This window comes from Pongo abelii, chromosome 20 (assembly GCF_028885655.2).
Source record: "Pongo abelii isolate AG06213 chromosome 20, NHGRI_mPonAbe1-v2.0_pri, whole genome shotgun sequence".
Classification (NCBI taxonomy): Eukaryota; Metazoa; Chordata; class Mammalia; order Primates; family Hominidae; genus Pongo; species Pongo abelii.
In genome coordinates, this window is record NC_072005.2 from 61,954,863 (window position 1) to 61,976,291 (window position 21,429).

General features: G+C 55.7%; 2 protein-coding genes across 4 annotated transcripts; both read right to left on the reverse strand.

The window, feature by feature from the left end:
* Positions 1–14: 14 nt before the first annotated feature.
* On the reverse strand, positions 15–10,491 carry ISOC2 (isochorismatase domain containing 2). 3 transcript variants are annotated; one of them, XM_024236384.3, is made up of 6 exons: positions 9,620–10,491; positions 3,793–3,933; positions 2,645–2,854; positions 2,302–2,372; positions 2,031–2,148; positions 15–426 (listed from the first exon to the last, which is right to left on the reverse strand). In XM_024236384.3, the coding sequence occupies exons 2-6, from the start codon at positions 3,928–3,930 to the stop codon at positions 346–348; spliced, it is 618 nt and encodes a 205-aa protein (XP_024092152.1). In that variant the 5' UTR covers positions 3,931–3,933; positions 9,620–10,491; the 3' UTR covers positions 15–345.
* Positions 10,492–11,101: 610 nt separating this feature from the next.
* C20H19orf85 (chromosome 20 C19orf85 homolog) lies at positions 11,102–12,878 on the reverse strand. Its single transcript, XM_054539086.2, has 2 exons — positions 12,485–12,878; positions 11,102–12,071 (listed from the first exon to the last, which is right to left on the reverse strand). Exons 1-2 carry the CDS (start codon positions 12,655–12,657, stop codon positions 11,576–11,578), a joined length of 669 nt encoding a protein of 222 aa, XP_054395061.2. The 5' UTR covers positions 12,658–12,878; the 3' UTR covers positions 11,102–11,575.
* Positions 12,879–21,429: the final 8,551 nt, after the last annotated feature.

The window sequence follows — 21,429 nt, forward strand, 5'->3', positions numbered from 1 at the left end:
CAACCCAAGAATGGTTTGGTCCACAGCCACATATATGTTTATTCTGCGAGTCCGTGTCCCACAGTCTGAGACTCTTCTTCCCCTCCCCTTCCCGCCCCGTGAAGTGGCCCAGGGCCGAGCCCCGCCTCCATCTCGGCTCAGCCAATTCCCACCCAGCTTCCAGGAGTCTCATTTGCATTTCCGGGAGCAGCTGTCCAATGGGAAGGCAGCACCCTGCCCCTCCCCCCCAGGGGGCGGCACTCCTGGTGGATCGCACCACTCTTGGGATCCAGGGATGGGGGGAACGCACTTCCACTGAGGTCCGGGCGACAGGAGGGTGGTCTTCCCTCAAGGCAGGGTTGGAGTTCAGTGGAGGAGGGAGTTCTGGCCTTGGAAGAGGCCCAAGAGTCCGCTGTCTGGGGCGGGCTCCTTGATGAGCTTCTGGATCTGTAAGGGCAGAGGGCGTTGGATCAAGAAGCGTCTAGGGTCCTGATCTCCATGGATGACAAATCTGAGGGACACCTCTCCGTCTTCATCTCTCGGACCTTCTGGCCAGCAGCTGCCTAAGACAACACTCCCTCTTCCCAAGACTTTTCCTGGGGCCTCCCTTTCATTACACGTGACTGGTTGAGCTCCTCACTGCCCGCCATCTTGGTGTGCTTTGCGGGCTTGGACCACTAAGGGTGGACAGCTCTGTGCTGGGGCTTCCTGTCTACACCTTCCTCTTCTTAAGTAACCTTATTTCTCCCATCCTTCTTCTGGGTCCTCAGCTCACAAATCCAGCCTGGACTTTGCCCCTGAACTCGACTCATCTATCTAACTGCCTCTTAGATTGACATGAGCAACCAACCGCATTTCATCCATCAGCAAGTCCCAGCAAGTTTATCTCCAGAAAATAAAAAAAAATTAAAAAAAAAAAACAACAAAAAAGCATGCATCCCCACTGCCTCATCACCGCTTGCCTGGGTGCCCAAATTAACCTCCTTCCTCCTTACTGACAGGTCTCCCTCCTCCCCTCTACGCCCCACTCCCTAATCCATTGGTCACACTGTGCCGGAAAGAATTTTGTAAACTGCCGATCTGATACGGCCAGCTCCCCTGCATCAAACCCTGATGGCTGCCCATGGCTGAAATCCCAAACCTTTGGGCTCTGGCTGCTGTGTGAAGACAGGGTGCTGGCTCCTCCCACCCAGTGCTCACCCTGGCCTGCTACAGCTCCTCGGACAAAGAAAGCTCAGTCCCCCCTCCCCTGCGAACACTGTGAGTGCCTGATGCCCCCTTCCCCGGCAGGTCAGAATTCAGGGCCACCCCTGCCACTCTCGCTCATCCCTCTGCAACTCCTGCCCCAGCTGGGGGTCACAATGTGTCACTGAACATGGATTGATGCAGACTCCAGGGCTCACCACAGTGGCTGGCACGGAGTAGGTGCTCAGTCAATGTCCCACAGAGCTGAACTAGGAGGGCAAGGAGCAGACCTGGGAGGGCCTGGGAATGTCAAGGTCTGGGGCCTCTCCAGCATCCTGAGGGCCAACGGCTTGAAGCAGGGAGGCTCAGTACCTGGCTGACCCCAGTAGCAGGGTGGCCAGTGGAGTCTGAGAAACTGGAGGAGGGGCACCCGGGCCGGAAGGGGCAGAGGCGGAGGAGATGGAGAGTTGGAGATGGGTGTGGACGGGTCAAGGGGCTTCTATCTAGAGGGTCTCTGCTGACCTGTTCTTCCCCAGTGTCCTGTCCGCCTGGTCACTCCCTCCTTCAGTTCATTCTAAAGTCACCTGCTCCAGGACGCCCCCCGGACCCTCCAATACAAACCCCCTCCTCTGTGCCCTGACCCTCTGGATCGCCTCCCCCATTTTATTGTTCTCTGTGGTTCTTGTGGTCCATCTGTGGGCTCCTTTCATGGATTTATGGCGGTGACAGTGACCAGCAGCCTCCCCTCCAAGAACCTGGGTCCCCCTGGAGGCGGCAGCCTGCTGGTGCCGACATGTATTCTCGGAGCCCAAAGACAAGACCTTTGTCAGATGCAGGGGAGGTGGGGGTGGCCAGGCGGGCATTACCTCCTTGAACTGGGGGTGGGCGGCATCACCCACAAGCTGCAAAATGAGCCCTTCGCTGGTGGAGAGGAAGGCACCACTCTGTCTCATGCGGGCCAGAGCCACCAGCCGGTCCACCTGGCTGTGAGTGGGAGGGAGGGAGGGAAGGTTGGTGTGGACGCCGTAGTCTGGACACCCAGACACGCGGGCACCCTGGTGGGAATGCCACCTGTGGCCCTACCTGGGAGCCCCTGACGGCCCCCATGTGCACCCACCCAGGGAGGGGCCCTCTCACCTGCGTGAGGAGCAGGCGTCCACCACCACGTGGACCTGCAGCCCCCGGTCCAGGAGATCCAGGGTTGTGTTCTATGGGTAGAGAGAGGTCAGGGCCAACCCCGGATAAGAACAGGGGTCCCGGGTAAGGAACTGGGGATGGTGAGTCAGAATTAGGGGCCCAGAATGGGGAGGAGGGAGGCTTGGATCAGAGCAGGGGGCCCCCAGGTCAGGAGGGAATCCAAGATAGGATGGGGCCCACAGGTGAGGAGAGAGGGCCCAGGTCAGGATGGGGGTCCTGCAGGGAATGGAGGTTTCTGGTCAGGGTTAGTACGAGGGACCCCTGGGGTCAGTCAGCATCTCACCAAGATGCAGGCCTGTGCCTCAATGCCACAGAGCAGCACAGAGCGCAGCTGGGGCCGACTGTCCAGCTCCTGCTGCAGGGCGGGCACCATGCTGAAGCAGGTCTTGGCCAGTGGCCGAAGGCCCTCAGCCCCCAGCTCGGGCACCGTGGGGCCCAGGCCTTGCGGGTACTGCTCCGTCAGCATGACTGGCACCTCAAGCAGCCGGGCCACCTGTGCCAGTGATGGGGAAGAAAGGTCAGGGTCTGAGGGAAGAAGAGCTGGGCCTGGACTCCTGGGTCTGAGGGAAGAGGGGCTGGGCCTGGACTCCTGCGTCTGAGGTAGGAGAGGCTACGCTTGGACTCCTGGGTCTGAGGGAGGAGGAGCTGGGGCCTGGACTCCTGGGTCTGAGGGAGGAGGAGCTGGGCCTGGACTTCTGGGTCTGAGGGAGGAGGGGCTACGCTTGGACTCCTGGGTCTGAGGGAGGAAGAGCTGGGGCCTGGACTCCTGGGTCTGAGGGAGGAGGAGCTGGGCCTGGACTCCTGGGTCTGAGGGAGGAGGAGCTGGGCCTGGACTCCTGGGTCTGAGGGAGGAGGAGCTGGGCCTGGACTTCTGGGTCTGAGGGAGGAGGGGCTATGCCTGGACTCCTGGGTCTGAGGGAGGAGGAGCTGGGCCTGGACTTCTGGGTCTGAGGGAGGAGGGGCTATGCCTGGACTCCTGGGTCTGAGGGAGGAGGAGCTGGGCCTGGACTCCTGGGTCTGAGGGAGGAGGAGCTGGGCCTGGACTTCTGGGTCTGAGGGAGGAGGGGCTGGGGGTCTAGACTCCTGTGTGTGAGGGAGGAGGGGCTATGCCTGGACTCCTGGGTCTGAGGGAGGAGGAGGAGCTGGGCCTGGACTTCTGGGTCTGAGGGAGGAGGGGCTGGGAGTCTGGACTCCTGGGTGTGAGGGAGGAGGGGCTATGCCTGGACTCCTGGGTCTGAAGGAGGAGGAGCTGGGCCTGGACTTCTGGGTCTGAGGGAAGAGGAAGTGGGCCTGGATCCCTGGGTCTGAAGGAAGAGGAGTTGGGCCTGGACTCCTGGGTCTGAGGGTGGAGGGCTGAGCCTGGATCCTGGGTCTGAGGGTGGAGGGCTGAGTTTGGATCCGGGGTCTGAGGGTGGGAGGCTGAGGTCATACCCTGAGCATGCGGGCAGCCACTGAGACGATCTGTGGGAAGTAGGCGATGTTGTGGCGGAACTTCTCCTGCATGTCACACAGGAACAAGATAGAGGATCCTGGGAGGACTCGACCCAGGCTGGGCCTGGCAGCCGCCATTTTCTGGGGGTGGGCAGAGGGGCGGTGGATCAGGCCCAAGGGCTCCTCTCAGTGTCTCCAGCTGGCATCCAGGTCCTCGCACTCAGAGCCTGGCAGGGCCTGGGGCACCTTGCCAACCTTCTTCCCACCTCCAAGTCTCTGCGTCTGCTGTTCCCCGGGCCTGGAATGGGCTTCTTTCTTATTTCTGTCCTGTTCAGCAGGGAGGTGACTTCCTTGGGAAGCCTCTGGGCCACATCCACACGTGGCTCCGGGTGTCTCTCTCCTGGTCCCTGCATTCTCCTTGCTGAGGACTGTGCACAACGTCAAGGAGTGCTTCATGATCCTGGTTACCATCCGCCCCGGTTACCATCCACCCTGGTTACTATCAGTCCCAGTTACCATCAGCCCTGGTTACCATCAGCCTTGGTTACCATCTGCCCCGGTTACCATCAGCCCCGGTTACCATCCACCCCAGTTACCATCCACCCCGGTCACCATCCGCCCTGGTTACCATCTGCCCCGGTTACTATCAGATCCCAGTTACCATCAGTCCTGGTTACCATCAGCTCCAGTTACTATCAGATCCTGGTTACCAATAGATCTGGGTTACCAACAGCCCCAGTTACCATCAGTCCCGGTTACCATCAGATCCTGGTTGTTACCATCAGCCCCGGTTACCATCAACCCCAGTTACCATCAGATCCCGGTTACCACCAGCCCTTGTTACTATCAGATCCTGGTTACCATCAGATCCCGGTTACATCAGTCCCGGTTACCGTCAGCCCCGGTTACTATCAGATCCCAGTTACATCAGTCCCGGTTACCGTCAGCCCCGGTTACTATCAGATCCCGGTTACATCAGTCCCGGTTACCGTCAGCCCCGGTTACTATCAGATCCCGGTTACATCAGTCCCGGTTACCGTCAGCCCCGGTTACTATCAGATCCCGGTTACATCAGTCCCGGTTACCGTCAGCCCCGGTTACTATCAGATCCCGGTTACATCAGTCCCGGTTACCGTCAGCCCCGGTTACTATCAGATCCCGGTTACATCAGTCCCGGTTACCGTCAGCCCCGGTTACTATCAGATCCCGGTTACATCAGTCCCGGTTACTGTCAGCCCCGGTTACTATCAGATCCCGGTTACATCAGCCCCAGTTACTGTCAGCCCTGGTTACCATCAGCCCCAAAACGGAGGCTCTGCTGGGCGTCCTCCTGTGTTAGGCCAGCCCACTCCCCAGGGCCTCCTGAATGAAAGGTCCACCCTGATCCTCACCCCACTCCAAGAGGAAACTGAGGCCATATTCTTCAGCCATAGGAAAGAAGGGGGACCCTGCACAGGTCACAACCTGGATAGACCTGAACACAAAAGCCACGGAGTGTGTGATCCCGTTTTCCTGAAATGCCCAGAACAGGCAAATCCGCAGACAGAAAGCAGATGGGGCCGGGTGCGGTGGCTCACACCTGTAGTCCCAGCACTTTGGGAGGCTGAGGCGGGTGGATCACCTGAGGTCAGTTCAAGACCAGCCTGGCTAACATGGCAAAACCCTGTCTCTACTAAAAATACAAAAATTAGCCAGGCAGTGGCGGGTGACTGTAACCCAGCTGCTGGGGAGGCTGAGGCAGAAGAATTGCTTGAAACCCAGGAGGCGGAGGTTGTAGTGAGCCGAGATCACACCACTGCACTCCAGCCTGGGTGACTGAGCAAGACTCTGTCTCAAAAAAAAAAAAAAAAAAAGAGACTGGGCTTGGTGGCACACGCCTGTAATCCCAGGACTTTGGGAGGCCGAGGCGGGAGGATCATCTGAGGCCAGGGGTTTGAGACCAGCCTGGCCAACATGGTGAAACCCCGTATCTACTAAAAATACAAAAAATCAGCCAGGCATGGTGGCACGCACCTGTTGTCCCAGCTACTTGGGAGGCTGAGGCAGGAGAATCACTTGAACCTGGGAGGCGGAGGTTGCAGTGAACAGAGATAGCACCACTGCCAGTCCAGCCTGGACAATAAGAGCAAAACTCCATCTCAAAAAAAAAAAAAAAAAGAGAAAGAAAGAAAGCAGATGGTTGGCTGCCAGGGGCTGTGGCCCGGAGGAATTCAGGTTGACTGCTGGGGGGTGTAGTTTTCCGTTTGGGATGGTGAAAATGCTCTGGGACTTGGTGGTGACGTCTGCACAACAGCGTGACTATGAATGCCGCTCCACTGTGCATTTTCAAATGGCTGAAAGGGTAAGTTTTATGTTAAGTGCATTTTACCATAATAAAAAAAGAAAGAAAGAAAGAAAGAAATGAAACGAAAAAGAAAAAAAGGACAGGCTGGTGAAGCCACCTGGCCAGCAATTCTTTTGCAGGGGAGGAAACCTCGACCCAGAGGGCCCGTTAACCTGCCCTAGGTCCTGCAGCCATGCAGGGCACACCTGACTTCCACTCAGTCAGAGCGTCTATACTGTCAGAGCGTCTACACCGCAGGGGCCCTGAATCAGCATGTCTTGGCCTACGTCCCTGGGAGGCTTGTGCTTTTGGGTCTCCGAGTTTGCTGCACCACTGAGGGTTTGGGCCGGGCTTTTGTCTGCAGCTTTCTCCCTGTCTGTGTGTACAATTTGTTTGTACTTAACTCATTTATTCATTAATTCACCAGGGAAATGGGAGACCCTGGAGGCTCATTGGAAGCAAGACAGAAGGTGTTCTGGGAAGCTGAGGGAGGCAGGGCACTCAACAAGAAGCTGCTATTTTCTTTTTTCTTTTTTTTTTTTTTTTGAGATGGCGTCTTGCTCTGTCACCCAGGCTGGAGTGCAGTGGCGCCATCTTGGCTCACTGCAACCTCTGCCTCCTGGGTTCAAGGATTCTCCTGCCTCAGCCCCCCAAGTAGCTGGGATTACAGGCTTGTGCCACCATGCCCGGCTAATTTTTGTATTTTTAGTAGAGATGGGGTTTCACCACGTTGGCCAGGCTGGTCTTGAACTCCTGACCTCGTGATCCACCTGGCTTGGCCTCCCAAAGTGCTGGTGATTACAGGTGTGAGCCACCACACCTGGCCTTGAGCTGCTATTTTCAAAGCTGGGTAGTGAGGACAATGTTGTTCATTGTCTTTCTTTCTCTCTCTCGTCCTGGCCTCAAGCAACCCTCGTGTCTTGGCCTCCCTGTACTATTTTTCCTTTTTGAGACAGGGTCTCATAGTGTCACCCAGGTTGGAGTACGGTGGCGCAATCATAGCTCACTGCATCCTTAACCTCCTGGGCTCAAGTGATCATCCCACCTCAGCCTCCCAAGTAGCTAGAGCTACAGGTGTATGCCACCACACCTGGCTAATTTTTGTATTTTTATATTTTTAGAGACAGGGTCTTGCTATGTTGCCCAGGCTGGTCTCGAACTCCTGGGTTCAAGCGATCCTCCCACCTCAGCCTCGCAACATGCTGGGATTACAAGCGTGAGTCACCAGGCCTGGCCTATTATTCTTTGAACAAAATCCATCTATCATAGCAGATGTTTTCTGTGTGCACCATATCTCAAGTTTAAAAACGAATAAATGGTTAAAATGGTGAATTTTATGTTGTGCAAATTTTATCTCATTAAATAAAATTGAATGGAAACTCCCTCTGAAACAAAACCACAGTGAATTAATCCCATAATTACAACTGTGATAAGTGGGATTTGGAGGGAGCCAGATCCGGCTTGGCAGGGGCTGCAGTGTTCTCCTAGAGAAACTGAAGACAGAAAAATGATCTTTTCACAAAACACAAAGCTATTACTCCCCTGTCTCAAACTGTCCCCTGACCCCCACGGATTCTCTCTGTCCTCAGGACTAAGATACAGACGCCCCTTTCCCCCACCCCGCACTGCTCTGAAGACCCTCCAGCCTCAGCCCAGCCACTCCCTCCTCTCAAACAGCCCTTGCGGTTTCCTCCCCCTGGAGTGACCGTCTCATGCCCACTCACATGCTAACTCTTCCTCCCCTGTGCAGGAGGCAGGACCTGGGACACCCAGGCCCCAAGGGATGGTTCTGAGGGAACCAGGAGCTGGAGAGCTGACAGGTGGGTCACAAGGGCCGTGGAGTCTCTCTGCTGAGGGCAGTGAGGAGCCATGGAGGGGCAGATCTGGGGGCCAGCATGTCCAAAAGCCTAGGACAGGCATCTGTAGCACCCAGGAACTCCCCTCTCCTGGTAGGACTGTGGGTCACAACAACTCCTAGGGACAGCTGAGCAGCTGCATTTCTCAAAACGATGGATACACAAACCCTCTGACCTCAAAAGCTGCTCCTAAGCATTTATCCTACAGACATTCATGTGAAACGACACAGGGTTATTCATTACAGGACTCTTCCCCAGAGCAAACGAGCAGAAGTAAGTATCAATGTCCACAATTAGGGTACTGGTTACGTAAGTCATGCCGTAACTATACTCTGTTATTCCTCGCAGCCAGAAAAAATTACGAGGAAGCTCTTTAAGTAACAATACGAAAACATGTTTGAGAGAAGTGAAAAAGAAGCAGAACAGTGTGTATGGAATGCTCCTTTTTGTGCCAAAGAAAAAAGGGAGAGGAAAATGTGTCTGTGTTGCCTATATCTATATCTGCTATCTCTGGCAAACAAGCAAGAAACGGGAGACTCAGGCGGGTGAACCAGGCACCGGGGAAGTGTGTAGGAGCCTTTTCACTGGGTTCTATTCTGTTTCTTCTGAATTCTGGACAATGTGCAACAGGTTGTCTAGTCAATACTATATACAATAAAGGGTTGACATAAAGCCCAAACCCAGCAAAACTGATCTATGGCGTCAGAAGCCAGGACAGTGACTGCCCTTGGACCACAGTGATGGAAATGACGACGGCGGGAGATCCTGGGATGTGGCGCATGTTTGACTTTTTTCTTTGGCTACTTGTTTACACCAGGGTGCTCCCTTTATAAATATTTATTTAAGCTGTGTATTTGCAAACCGTTTGATTTTCTGCGTATGCGGTATTATTCCAGAAAAAGTGTTCAAAATGCAAAATACAAAGATGGCTTCATGGCCCCGCCGTGCGGTTGAACTGGAGGCAAAGGCCAGAGAGCAGGAGGTCGGCGCTGGGGCCCAGTGGGACAGGGGAGAAACAGGAAGGGGCAGCTGTGACGGTGGGGAAAGTCGGGGAGAAAGGCCCCCAGTTTCTGGTCGAGCCAGGGGCATGATCTGAAGATTCATAGGGGATCCCGGGGAGGGGAACTGATTTTTGGGAGATGAAAAATTGGGTTGAGGGTGGGTATGCGAGAGACAGATGTGGAGGGGAGGTCTGTGCTGGAGAGGGTTGGGCGTGTCCTGCGGAACGAGGAGAGATTCAGCCTGGGTGGAGGGTACTCAAGGCCAAAGGGGGCGTGGCTGGAGGTGGGCGGCAACAGGGGGCGGGGTAGGGCCGTTGATTTTCCCACGCGGTCACGGAAACCCGGCCTTGGAGCCCGGACTTCCTGGCTGTGTGACCTTGGGCAAGTTTCTCTTTGTCTTAGCCTCAGTTTTCTCGTCGGAGAAATGGGGATTAAACCTGCCCACCCCGCAGCGCTGTTACAGAGGCGGCAGGCGCGACCCAGGGACGCTTCGAGTCTCTGGCCAGCCAATTCTGGCGGGGCCAGGTGGAGTCCTCCTTCTGGTCCTGTGACCTTGGCCCGGGACGAACAGGCAGAGCCTCAGTTTCCCCATCTGCTAGACGGGAAGGTCGGTCTCCAAATAGCGCCAGCAGCAAGAGAGGACTTACCCGGAAGGTGCCGGGTTCGAGCCCGGAACGGCCCCTCCGCAGGTGAGGCCAGGGACACCCTCACCTCTCGGCGCTCGGACGGCCACCGCTGAGGTCTCTTGCGGGCTTCCCGGGACTGGTCACCGTTTCATTAGGGCAGGACACGTGGCCCACCCCCTGCACCGTCCGTTTTCCGCCCACTTGGGCCCAGCCGTCCAATCGACACTCATCATGCTCTGCCTCGCCCCTCTCTCCGGCCAATCCGCATGTGCCACTGCCTCTGCCCGCAATCGGCGCTCACCAACTCTCCCCGCCCCCTGCCTCTCAACCAATCCGCATATGCCGCTGCTTTGCTCCCGCCCCAGGGGAGGGGCGGTGCCAGCAAGGCTGTCAGTCTCAAGAAAATGATTAGCTTGCAAAGGCGCGGTGGAGGCGGGGCAGCAGGTCGTTCTGCCAATGGAGAGCCGTAGAGGGCGTGAGTGGCGGCCGACGGGGCGGAGTCGCGCGGCGGTCTCCGAAGGCTCAGATCCTGGCTGGAGAGAGGGCGTCTCGGCCCGCCCCATTGCACAGAGCAGATCGCCGAGGCCGGGAGAGAGAGAGAGGGGTCTTACCTAGAGTAGACGCATGTCTGCAGTTCGAACCTTGGCCCTGTCTCAACAAACGGAGGCTTACAAAGATACTCAGGCACTTTCCAGGAAGGGGCTGGCTGAGGGAGCGACCAAGTGAGGAATTTGACGCCCCCCTGTCCTTTGCGCTCTGTGCTGCCTCAGTTTCCCCATCTGTACAGCACCTGCCTCCTCGAGTGGTGTTTAGAATAATTTAGACTCTGTGCTTGGAAATGGTGGTTGAGAGAAAGAGAGAATTCCCTATCTGTCTTGGAATAAATCCAAACTCCTCCCAATTCATGGTGGGCCTTCCTGGTCCCGGCAGACCTCGCCTCTCACCACTCCCCCTGCTCACTCCGCTCCAGCCACTTGGGTCTCCCTTTGCTGTTCCCTCAATGTCCCACCGCAAGGCCTTTGCACGTGTGCTACCTCAGCCTGGAATCCTAGGACTCCCCATGGCCCAACCTTCCAGGCTACCACCTGGTGTCAGGTAGCCCTTCCATCAGGTCGCTGTTTTTAATTTTTTTGAAACATCAAAAAAAAAAAAAAATTGCTCTATCACTCAGGCTGGAGTACCATGGTAAGATCACAGCTTGCTGCAGCCTCAACCTCCTGGGCTCAAGCGATCCTCCCACCTCAGCCTCCTGAGTAGCTGGGACCACAGGTATGCGCCACCACACCCGACTAATTTTTTAATTTTTTTGTAAAGACGGAGGTCTCACTCTGTTGCCCAGGCTGGTCTTGAACTCCTGGGCTCAAGTGATCCACCTGCCTTGGCCTCCCAAAGTGCTGCGATTACAGGTGTGAGCCGCCGCACCCGGACTTGTGTTTTATTTTCTTTTCAGCACTAACTCCAATCTGAATTGGAAATGAATCTTGCTTTTTGAAAAATGCATGGATATACTCTTTTATTGTCAGTTCCCCGCCAAAACACACACATGCACACAGAACGGGGAGCTCCCTGAGGCAGGGGTCCCGTCTGCCTTGTTCACTGCTGAATCCTCAAGTCCTAGACCTGGGCCTGGCCCGTAGTAGGCACTCGATACATCTTTGGGAATAAATGAGAGGAGAGCAGACATTAGGCAGAGGTGAGCCTGGGTGAGAGTGAGGGGTGGATGCCGAGATGGGGCTGGGCAGAAGGGGGAAGGCAGGAAAGCAAGAATGGGGCCCCCAGAAGAGGTGGAGGTGGGGCCCCTGGGCCCAGGAGGAGACCCCTGAGGCAGTGGTTTGAAGTGGGGGTCTGGGTTGGTATATTTTCCCAGGGGCTGCCAGGAAGGGAGTGGACAGGTTGGGGGCTCCTGAAGAGGGCTGTAGAGCTGTCATGGAGGGGCCTCTGGCTTGTCCTGGGTTCTGGGCTGGGTTGTGATTGGCCTCATGGGGAGCTGGTCCCCCAACCCTCGGGGATCCCCTGAGAATCCCAGGCACGAGGCACCTCCCACCAGTCCACCCAACCCCAGTCGGGAGCCACGAGATCAGCCTCTTCCCCCAGGGCATGCTGGGGAAGGGGCAGGGGGCCGCAGAAATGTGGGACCTGCCTCAGGTCTAGCTGGCCCAGGTCGCGATAGGACAGACCCGGCACTGGCAGGGGAGCATCAGGACCAGAGGAGAGGTCCCATGGCACTGAGGCACACTCTGGGGTGAGCGCAATGTTGTCAAAGAGGTCGAGGGTAGAGGTGTCCAGGGCAGCGAGACTCAGGCTGGCGCTGGCATGGGGAGCCTCAGTGGGGGCCACAGCACAGGCCACTCCCAGGAAGGGGGACGGAGGCGGCGGGGGTGGCTTTTGGAGCGAGGGTCTCTGGGGAGGTGCCTCCTGGGACAGGATGGAGAGGGCCAGGCGCTGGGTGGCGGCCTCAATCTTGGTGAACTGCCTGTAAAGACAGATGTGAGCAGGCTGGTCTCTAACGCCTGAACTCAAGCGATCCTCCTGCCTCGGCCTTTCAAGGTGCTGGGATTGCAGGCTTGAGCCACCACCCCCGGCCAGCATATTTGCAAGGGTCACCTATGTGGTCGCATCACACCATGCTAGTTATTGATTTTGGTGATTCCTACCGTCTGCCACCCCCATGAAAACACAACCTCCACGACAGCAAGGAACTTTATCTGCTTTGCTAACTGGCCTGGCACACAGTAGGCACTCAATAAATGCACGCTGACTGTTGCTGGCATCCAGCCCTGGGGGCTGCTCCTCTCTGTCTGTACCTGGTCTCCCCCAGCCAAGGGTGCTGGTTGCTCCTTCCCCTCTTCCCCCTCCCGTACCCACCTTCCCCACCAGCCCCCTCACCTGCAGATCTGGTTGTGCAGAAACCTTCTGTGGTTGGGCCGCCTCTTGGGGGGCCGGGTGCGCCGGGGCTGCAGGGCCCGCAGCATGTGGCCGGCCGCCCCGCTCACGAAGGCACACAGCTCCCGGGGGCCGGGCTCGGAGACCCCAGGGCCTTCGGGGACCCCGGGGTGCATGGCCAGGGTGGTCTGGAGTAACTCCCCACAATATTGCTGACCAAAGCGCCCCCAAATCTGTGAGCAGGCAAGGGCAGGGAACTCTGGAGGCCCAGGCACCCCAGGCCGGGGAGGAGGCAGGGCTGGGAATTGGGCCAAGGCCTCCCCACCGTGCCCTAACCCTGTCCCCACCTCCCAGGAGCCCGACCTGAAGTCTGAGGGAACGGCAGGTGGGGGCTGATATAGGAAGGCAGGGAACAGGGATGGGAGGGGGCTTTCTGGGACCCTCTAAGTGCCCAATTAGCGCATAGTTGGACCTGGGATATGGAACCGGCGTGCGTCGGCGGGGGCAGAGAATGGTGCCTGGAGATGGCCAATTAAGGGAACAAAGGCCTCATTCGGGAGGCAAGGCCGCCAGTAAGTCAAATGCAGCGATTGAGCATGGAGGACGCTTAATTGGAGCCATGGGGAGGGGGCTGGGAGGGAGCGGAGCTGGGCTGCACTTGCCCACCCACCCCCAGACACACCTGTGCCTCCCTCCCTCTGCTCAGCCCGGCGTCTTAGGAGGGGAACCCGAGGCTCCCAAAGGGGCTGGTGCGGGCCAAGGTCTCCAGCCAGCAGGAGGGGTTGGCTTCTGGGGGGTCACCCCCGAAATCCTGGGGCTCATAGAATCCTGAGCAGCAGAGTGAGGGAGGAGAGGGGAGGGGTGTGGCAGGATGGGAGGGGACGGGAGAACAGGGCGCAGTCTCCCCCAGGATGTTTTATTGAGGGACTGGGACCCCTGGTGTCTGTGGCAGGCAGAGGATGGGCCGGGTCACCTTGTTTCTGGAAGGGTGTTGGCCAGAGCGGGGACCCTGGGTCTCAGGTTGGGTAGGGGAGCGCCGGGCATGACAGCCTCAGTCTCTGCTCAGACCCCCACCCTCGGGAGTCTACTCTGGGAAGCCAGGATGTTTCCCGAAATTGGTGTAACAAATGACCACGGCTCAGTACCTAGAACTGCACGCGCTGATTCTCCTGCCTGAAGCAGGGATTTGAACCTGACGTCATGAGTTTGCTTCCCAGGCCCGCTCACTGGCCAGCAGTACTATGGGCAAGGTCAGCAGCTGAGGTCCTACCAGGCCTAGGGTGGGGGCCAGCAGGCAGGTGGGGGCATATTGGGAGCTGGGGCTGAGTGCAGCCAGTGATGTTGCCAGAGGTCCACTTTTCTGTCAGAAGGACATGGTGAGACCAGCTGCAGTAGGACAGCCAGACACCCAGTGCCCTCACCAGCCATGGCACGTACACGTTGACTGCTACCCCTGCCATGCTCAACACTACCACCGTGCTGAACTACTGCACAGGTGGGGCTGCTGGGCCTGGTGCGGCCGGTGTCTGTGTTGGGGACATCATGGGCCTCCCATGTTTCTCTTGGGTGTCTCCAAGGGTCTCCAGCCTCTTAGACAGCCTCTTGTACTCTGCCCCTTGGTCCCTCTGCCTGCCAGCTGTCTGTGACTCACATTAGCCCCATTGCTATCTCTCCATCTCGCCCGCCCTTGCTCTTTCCTCTTCTGCTCCTCCTGGCTTTCTGTCCATCCCTGAGTTATCCACAGTTCTCTCAACTATCATCTATCTATCACCTGCCTATCTATGGATCTATCATCTATGTATGTGTGTGTATGTATGTATATATCTATTTTTAGAGACAGAGTCTGGCTCTGCCACCCAGGATGGACGGCAGTGGTGTGATCCTGGCTCACTGCAGCCTTGACCTCTTGGGCTCAAGGGATCCTTCCACCTCAGCCTCCTGAGAAGCTAGGACCACAGGCACCTGCCACCATGCTTGGCTAATTTTTTTCTTTTGTAGAGATGGGGTCTCACTATGTTGCCCAGGCTGGTCTCAAACTTCTGGGTTCAAGTGATTCTCCTGCCTTGACCTCCCAAAGTGCTGGGATCACAGGCGAAAGCCACCGTGCCCAGCCTCTCTCCTCTGTGTTGCCTCTCTGACTTCATCTCTCCCATTTGTGTTCTGGTTCCTCTCCCTGTCTCTGTCTCTTTCACCGTCTCTGGAGTTTCTCTCAGTGTTTATGTTTTAGACTCTGAATGCTCTTCACTGCCTGTCTCTCAGCTTTTCTGTTTCTGTCTGTCTGTCTTCCCCAGGGCATGGTGTGGGTGTGTGTGTGTGTGTGTGTTTGTGCACGTGTGTGATTGTTACTGGATGGTACTGTGCAGTTCCAGTCTCCTGGTGTCCAAAACAAAGAATTGGATGAGACACGCACAGACAGCAAAGGAAAGGAGCAAACGTTTATGAAGCACAGTAATCCACTCTCAGAGGGGAGAGCGGACTGAACTCTCCGAGATGAGATCAGCCCCAGTTTGTTACATTTCATGGCCTTTTTTTTTTAAAAGACTTTTTTTAAATTTTTTTTTTATTATTATTTTTGAGATGGAGTCTTGCTCTGTCGCCCAGGCTGGAGTGCAGTGGTGCGATCTTGGCTCACTGCAACCTCCGCCTCCCGGATTCAAGTGATTCTCCTGCTTCTACCTCTAGAGTAGCTGGGATCACAGGCTTGCACCACCATGCCCGGCGAACTTTTGTGTGTTTTTAGTAGAGACAGTTTCACCATGCTGGCCAGGCTGGTCTTGAATTCCTGACCTCAAATGATCCGCCCACCTCGGCCTCCCAAAGTGCCGGATTACAGGCACGAGCCACCGCGCCCGGCCGTACGTTTCATGGCCTTTTATATGTTTTTCATCACTTGCTTAACCTCACTTTATCTCTTGTAACTTAATTGCTCATCCTTGCCTAATCTTACTTTATCTCTTTTGACCAAATTGCTCATCTTTAGCTTTATTTTTCGTGGCCAAACTGCTACTGCAAGTCCTTCTGGCTTATTTTCCTTATCTTGCATGTTCCAACTCACCGCTTCCTCCCTTATTTCGCATGTCCTGCTTCTGCCCTCTGACACGTTTTGCTTCTGCTTAAGATAACCTATGTCCAACGGTCCCCTTTGCCCCCCGAATTCCTCTGCTATTCTCCTGCCTCAAGATGTTCGTGAGTCTGGTTCACGCCTGTGGTATTGGGGGTGGCCTGAAGGTTTCCTGTCCTGTTCCGCTCCAGGTCTCAGGCACAGAGGGAAGGGTCCAGGGTCCCTTGGCAAGAGGCCGAAGGGAGCGGACCCCTGGGTCTCTGGAGGATGGGAAGGAAAGGATTGGCTCTGAGAGCCGGGAAGGGGCCGCCGCCACGTGGCTGGGGCATGACCTTTGCTACCTTGATACACACTTTATCGTGTATATTCACATCTGGTAGCTTTTATTTCAAAATTTGCATTCCACAGTCCAGGGGCCAAGAGCAACATCCACCGGCCAGCTCTGTCCCACTCAGGCCGGCCAGCAATGCACAGGGCGGCCGCCTGCAGGCTGCGGCCTCGGGACTGTCCACCAGGGGGCGCCCACCTGGCCGGTGCTGGGCGGCCCGGCTCGAGGGGTGCGGCCGGAGAACTTGGGGCCCTCTCCTGTCTCCTGTCATTGAGAACAATCAACCACAGCAGGGAGCTGGCTTCATGGGGTCTTTGTTGAGGACCTGCACTTTCAGGTGCTGGAAGGTCTTCCCCAGCCTCCTCTCCCCTATCCCAGCCCTTGAAATTCTGTGTGTGTTGGGGGGTGGATTTAGTCATTAAACAAATTTATTGAGCATCTTGCTTTACTGAGCAACGGAGGAGGTGAAGTCAGAGAAGCTGAGGGGGCGCGGGGGGCAGACCCGCAGGGCTTTGTGAGCCAGGCAAGGGTTGGGCTATAAGGGTAAGCATGATGGAGAACCGTAGAGGGTTTGGGGCAGGAGTAGACCTTGCCCCCAACCTCCTTTGTAGGCCTTGCTACAGCTGGAATGTGGAGACCCCAGCCCCCAATCCCCCTACAATCTGGATGGGGGTGTCAGGGCCAGGCCAGGAAGCCAGGGACAACCCAGGTTGTGTCCTTCCCTGTCCCCACCTGCTCATCTGCTATCTGCTCCCTCTCATCCAGTCATTGTGGGACCTTGTTTCCCTTAAATTTTTTTTTTTTTTTTTTTTTTTTCTGAGATGGAGTCTTGCTCTGTCACCCAGGCCAGAGTGCAGTGGTGCGATCTCGGCTCACTGCAAGCTCCGCCTCCCGGGTTCATGCCATTCTCCTGCCTCAGCCTCCCGAGTAGCTGGGACTACAGGCGCCCACCACCACGCCTGGATAATTTTTTTTTTTTTTTTGTATTTTTAGTAGAGACAGGGTTTCACGGTGTTAGCCAGGATGGTCTCAATCTCCTGACCTCGTCATGATCTGCCCACCTTGGCCTCCCAAAGCGCTGGGATTACAGGCGTGAGCCACCGCACGCCTGGCCTTTTTTTTTTTTTTTTTTGAGACAGAGTCTCTCTCTGTCGCCCAGGCTGGAGTGCAGTGGTGCAGTCTTGGCTCACTGCAACTTCTGCCTCCTGGGTTCAAGAGATTCTCCTGCCTCAGACTCCCAAGTAGCTGGAATTACAGACGTGCACCACCACGCCCGGCTAACTTTTGAATTTTTAGTAGAGACGGGGTTTCACCATGTTGGCCAGGCTGGTCTCGAACTCCTGACCTCAGGTGATCCGCCCGCCTTGGTGTCCCAAAGTGCTGGGATTACAGGCGTAAGCCACTGTCCCCGGCCCCCTTAAAATTTATTATAAAAATGTACAGATGGCAGCATCACAATGTATCACCCTGGTGTTCCCAACCCAGATGCAGAGGGGCCAACCCTGTTGTGTTTGGTTCACAACTCTTCTTCTGAGAGAAGGCAGGCGGTGGCTGCATGTGTCCCCCCAGATTCAGATGTTGACATTGTAACCTCCATGGTCCAGAGTGAGACAGTATTAGGAGAAAGTATTTAAAGAAGCAATTAACCCAGGTCTCAGTGGCTCACGCCTGTAATCCCAGCACTTTGGGAGGCCGAGGCAGGTGGATCACCTGAGGTCGGGAGTTCGAGACCAGCCTGACCAACATGGAGAAACCCCGTCTCTACTAAAAATAGAAAATTAGCCGCGTGTGGTGGCGCATGCCTGTAATCCCAGCTTCTCCGGAAGCTGAGGCAGGAGAATCACTTGAACCTGGGAGATGGAGGTTTTGGTGAGCCGAGATCACACCATTGCACTCCAGCCTGGGCAACAAGAGCAAAACTCCGTCTCAATGAAAGAAAAGAAAAGAGGCTGGACGCGGTGGCTCAGCCTGTAATCCCAGCACTCTGGGAGGCCGATGCGGGCGGATCATGAGGTCAGGAGATGGAGACCATCCTGGCTAACACAGTGAAACCCCGTCTCTATTAAAAATACAAAAAATTAGCCGGGGGTGGTGGCGGGCGCCTGTAGTCCCAGCTATTCTGGAGGCTGAGGCGGGAGAATGGCGTGAACCCGGGAGGCAGAGCTTGCAGTGAGCCGAGATCAGGCTACTGCACTCCAGCCTGGGTGACAGAGTGAGACTCCGTCTCAAAAAAAAAAAAAAAAAGAAAGTAAAGAAAAGAAAAGAGAGGAGAGGGGAGGGGAGGGGAGGCAATTAAGTTAAACAAGGTCATTAGGGTGGGCCCTAATGCAATCTGACTGATGTCCTTATAGAAGAGATTAGGACACAGACACGCACAGAGGGGCCACCATGGAGGCCCCACAAGGAAGACAAGCGTCTGCAAGCCAAGGAGAGAGGCCTCGGGGGAAAGCAACCCTCCTGACACCTTGACTGCGGACGTCCGTATCCAGAACTGGGAGAAAATAAGTTTCTGTTGTTGGGGCCACTCAGTGTGGAACTTTGTTATGGGGGTCCCAGCAGACTCGTATATATAACGAGTGTATTCGCTATCTACGCTGTGTAAGAAATAGCCACTGATGCAATGGCTTTAAACAACGTACATTCATTATCTCACAGTTCCGTGGCCAGGAGTCCAGGCACCATGGTTTATCTTGGTCCTCTGGTCAGGGTCGCTGCAATCCTCGAGTGACCCAGGGCTCATCTGAGGTTGGGGTCCGCTCCCAAGTTTACATAGCAGCATCCATTTCTGTGCTTCTTTTTTTTTTTTTTTTTTTTTTCAGACGGAGTCTCGCTCTGTCGCCCAGGCTGGAGTGCAGTGGCACAATCTTGGCTCACTGCAAGCTCTGCCTCCTGGGTTCACGCCATTCTCCCGCCTCAGCCTCCTGAGTAGCTGGGACTACAGGCGCCCGCCACCGCCCAGCTAATTTTTTGTATTTTTAGTAGAGGCGGGGTTTCACCGTGTTAGCCAGGATGGTCTTGATCTCCTGACCTCGTGATCCGCCCACCTCGGCCTCCCAAAGTGCTGGGATTACAGGTGTGAGCCACCGCACCCGGCCTCATTTCCGTGCTTCTGAGGAACGCATGGAGCCCTGGGTTCACGGCCAGCAGGAGAACCTCAGTGCTTCCCATCTTTGATCTCTAGGCCCAGCTTTAAAGAGCTCCACTGACTAGATCAGATCTACCCAGGGTAATCTTCCTGTATTAGTCAGGCTTCTCCAGAGAAACAGAATCAATAGGCTATGTCTGTCTATCCACCCATCAATCAACCTATAAATCCATCTGTTTATCCATAGATTGATCTATGTGGATAGCGAAAGATATGAATAGCTACAACAATACAGATATATCTCTCCAGAAAGAGACTGATTAGAAGGTGTTGGTTCATGTGATTATGGAGGCCAAGAAGTCCCACGTTTGCTGTCTGCAAACTGGAGAACCAGAAAAGCCAGTGGTGTAGTTGGAGGGCCTGAGAAGCAGGAGCTGATGGAGTAGATTCCAGCATGAGTCTGAAGGCTGGAGGACCAGGAGGCCCGAGGACAGGAGAAAACTGATGCTACAGCGCAAGCCTGAGGGCAGGGATGGAACTCCACCTTCCCCTGAGGCTGGATGCCCACCCACGCTGCGGCAGGCTGCCTGCTTGGCTCACGCTGCCAATTAATCTCTTCCGGAAACACTGTCACGGACACACCCAGAATCATGTTTAACCAGGTATCCGCACATCCCGCGGCCCAGTTGAGTAGATGCATAAAATTTAACCATCACTTTTCCCCTTGAACTCAAAGTCCACTAATCAGGATTCTATTTTTTTTTTTAATGAGACAGAGTTTCACTCTTGTTGCCCAGCCTGGAGTGCAGTGGTGCGATCTCAGCTCATTGCAACCTCCGCCTCCTGGATTCAAGCGATTCTCTTGCCTCAGCCTCCTGAGTAGCTGGGATTACAAGTGCTCTGCCACCATGCCCTGCTAATTTTTTGTATTTTTAGTAGAAACGGGGTTTCACCATGTTGGTCAGGCTGGTCTCAAACTCCTGACCTCAGGTCATCCACCCGCCTTGGCCTTCAAAGTGCTGGGATTACAGATGTAAGCCACCGCGCCCGGACTCAGGATCCTTGATTGCATCTGCCAAGACCCCCCTTGCCTTCACCATATCACATAACCATCACATCCACACGATGCAAAGGCACTCACACAAGGGCACGGGGTCCATGGGGGTCATCGTAGAATGTGGCAGCCACTCTTAGGGAAATTTAGCATGTATCTGTCCCTGTCCGTTTTTGCACTTAAAACGGAGGAATGTTTTACCTGTACAGATGGAACCCTGTATATTGTTGCTTCCTCCAGGGAGTCTGCCCTGGTTTCCCCCAGGCTGCGTGAGGAATGTTTTACCTGTACAGATGGAACCCTGTATATTGTTGCTTCCTCCAGGGAGTCTGCCCTGGTTTCCCCCAGGCTTCGAGAGGAGTCTCCCCTAGCTCCCACGTCCTGGGCAGCCTCCATGAGGGCCTGACCGTGCATGTGAGACCTGCTCGATAGGCCTTGGAAGTGGGTGGACTCTGGGGTTGGGCACATTCCTGGTCCAACCACTTCTGGGCTGTAGGAATTACTTCCTGGTTACAGGACACTACATCATTTCCTGGTTCTGTGGCTTGGCCATGAGACTTCAGAGGGCCTTGCCTTACCCCACTGTGAAATGGGGATCGCACCCCTTCTGAGTGGAGAGGCCCGTTAGCTTGGGGCCGGCTGGGGCTGCCACGGGGGCCTTAAGAGATGTCAGAAGGGAGCATCCTGGCCGGGTGCGGTGGCTCACGCCTGTAATCTGAACACTTTGGGAGGCCGAGGTGGGTGGATCATCTGAGGTCAGGAGTTCAAGACCAGCCAAATTAGCTGGGCATAGTGGCAAATGCCTGTAATCTCAGCTACTCAGCAGGCTGAGGCAGGAGAATCATTTGAACCCGGGAGGCTGAGGTTGCAGTGAGCCAAGATTGTGCCATTGTACTCCAGCCTGGGCAACAGAGTGGGACTCCGTTTCAAAAAAAAAAAGAAGGAAGCATCCTAAGTCTGTGGGAGGCATAGGCCTGCCCCCTGGGTCCCCTGTCCCTGGTGACTCCCTTTGCCCATCCCCTCTGGTGACTCCCTTTGCCCATCCCCTCCACCTTCGGCCTAAAATGCATCTCTGGTTCCTTACTCAACTTGTTTGAAAAAGGACGTTTTATTTTTCGTCTCTGGCCCTGGGAATCCAGTCATTACTCCAGATACCTCCTTCAGTCCCTGACTCCACTTTCTGGAGAGGGAGGGAAGGGGAGTGGCAGGTCCTTTCTAAAGCCTTCGGCTGATCCTCCTGGGATCGGGGTGGATGGAAAAGAATCTCCGAAGTGCGTGCAGGGCCTCTGGGCAGGAGTGACAGCGCAGTCCCCAGGAAAGGATGGGTACCTAGAGGGGCTGAATGGTTTACTTGGCTGGCAGGGGGCAGGGCTCAGAGTCTGAGGCTGGGCAAGGAGGCTGATCTAGTTGGGGTGGGGGG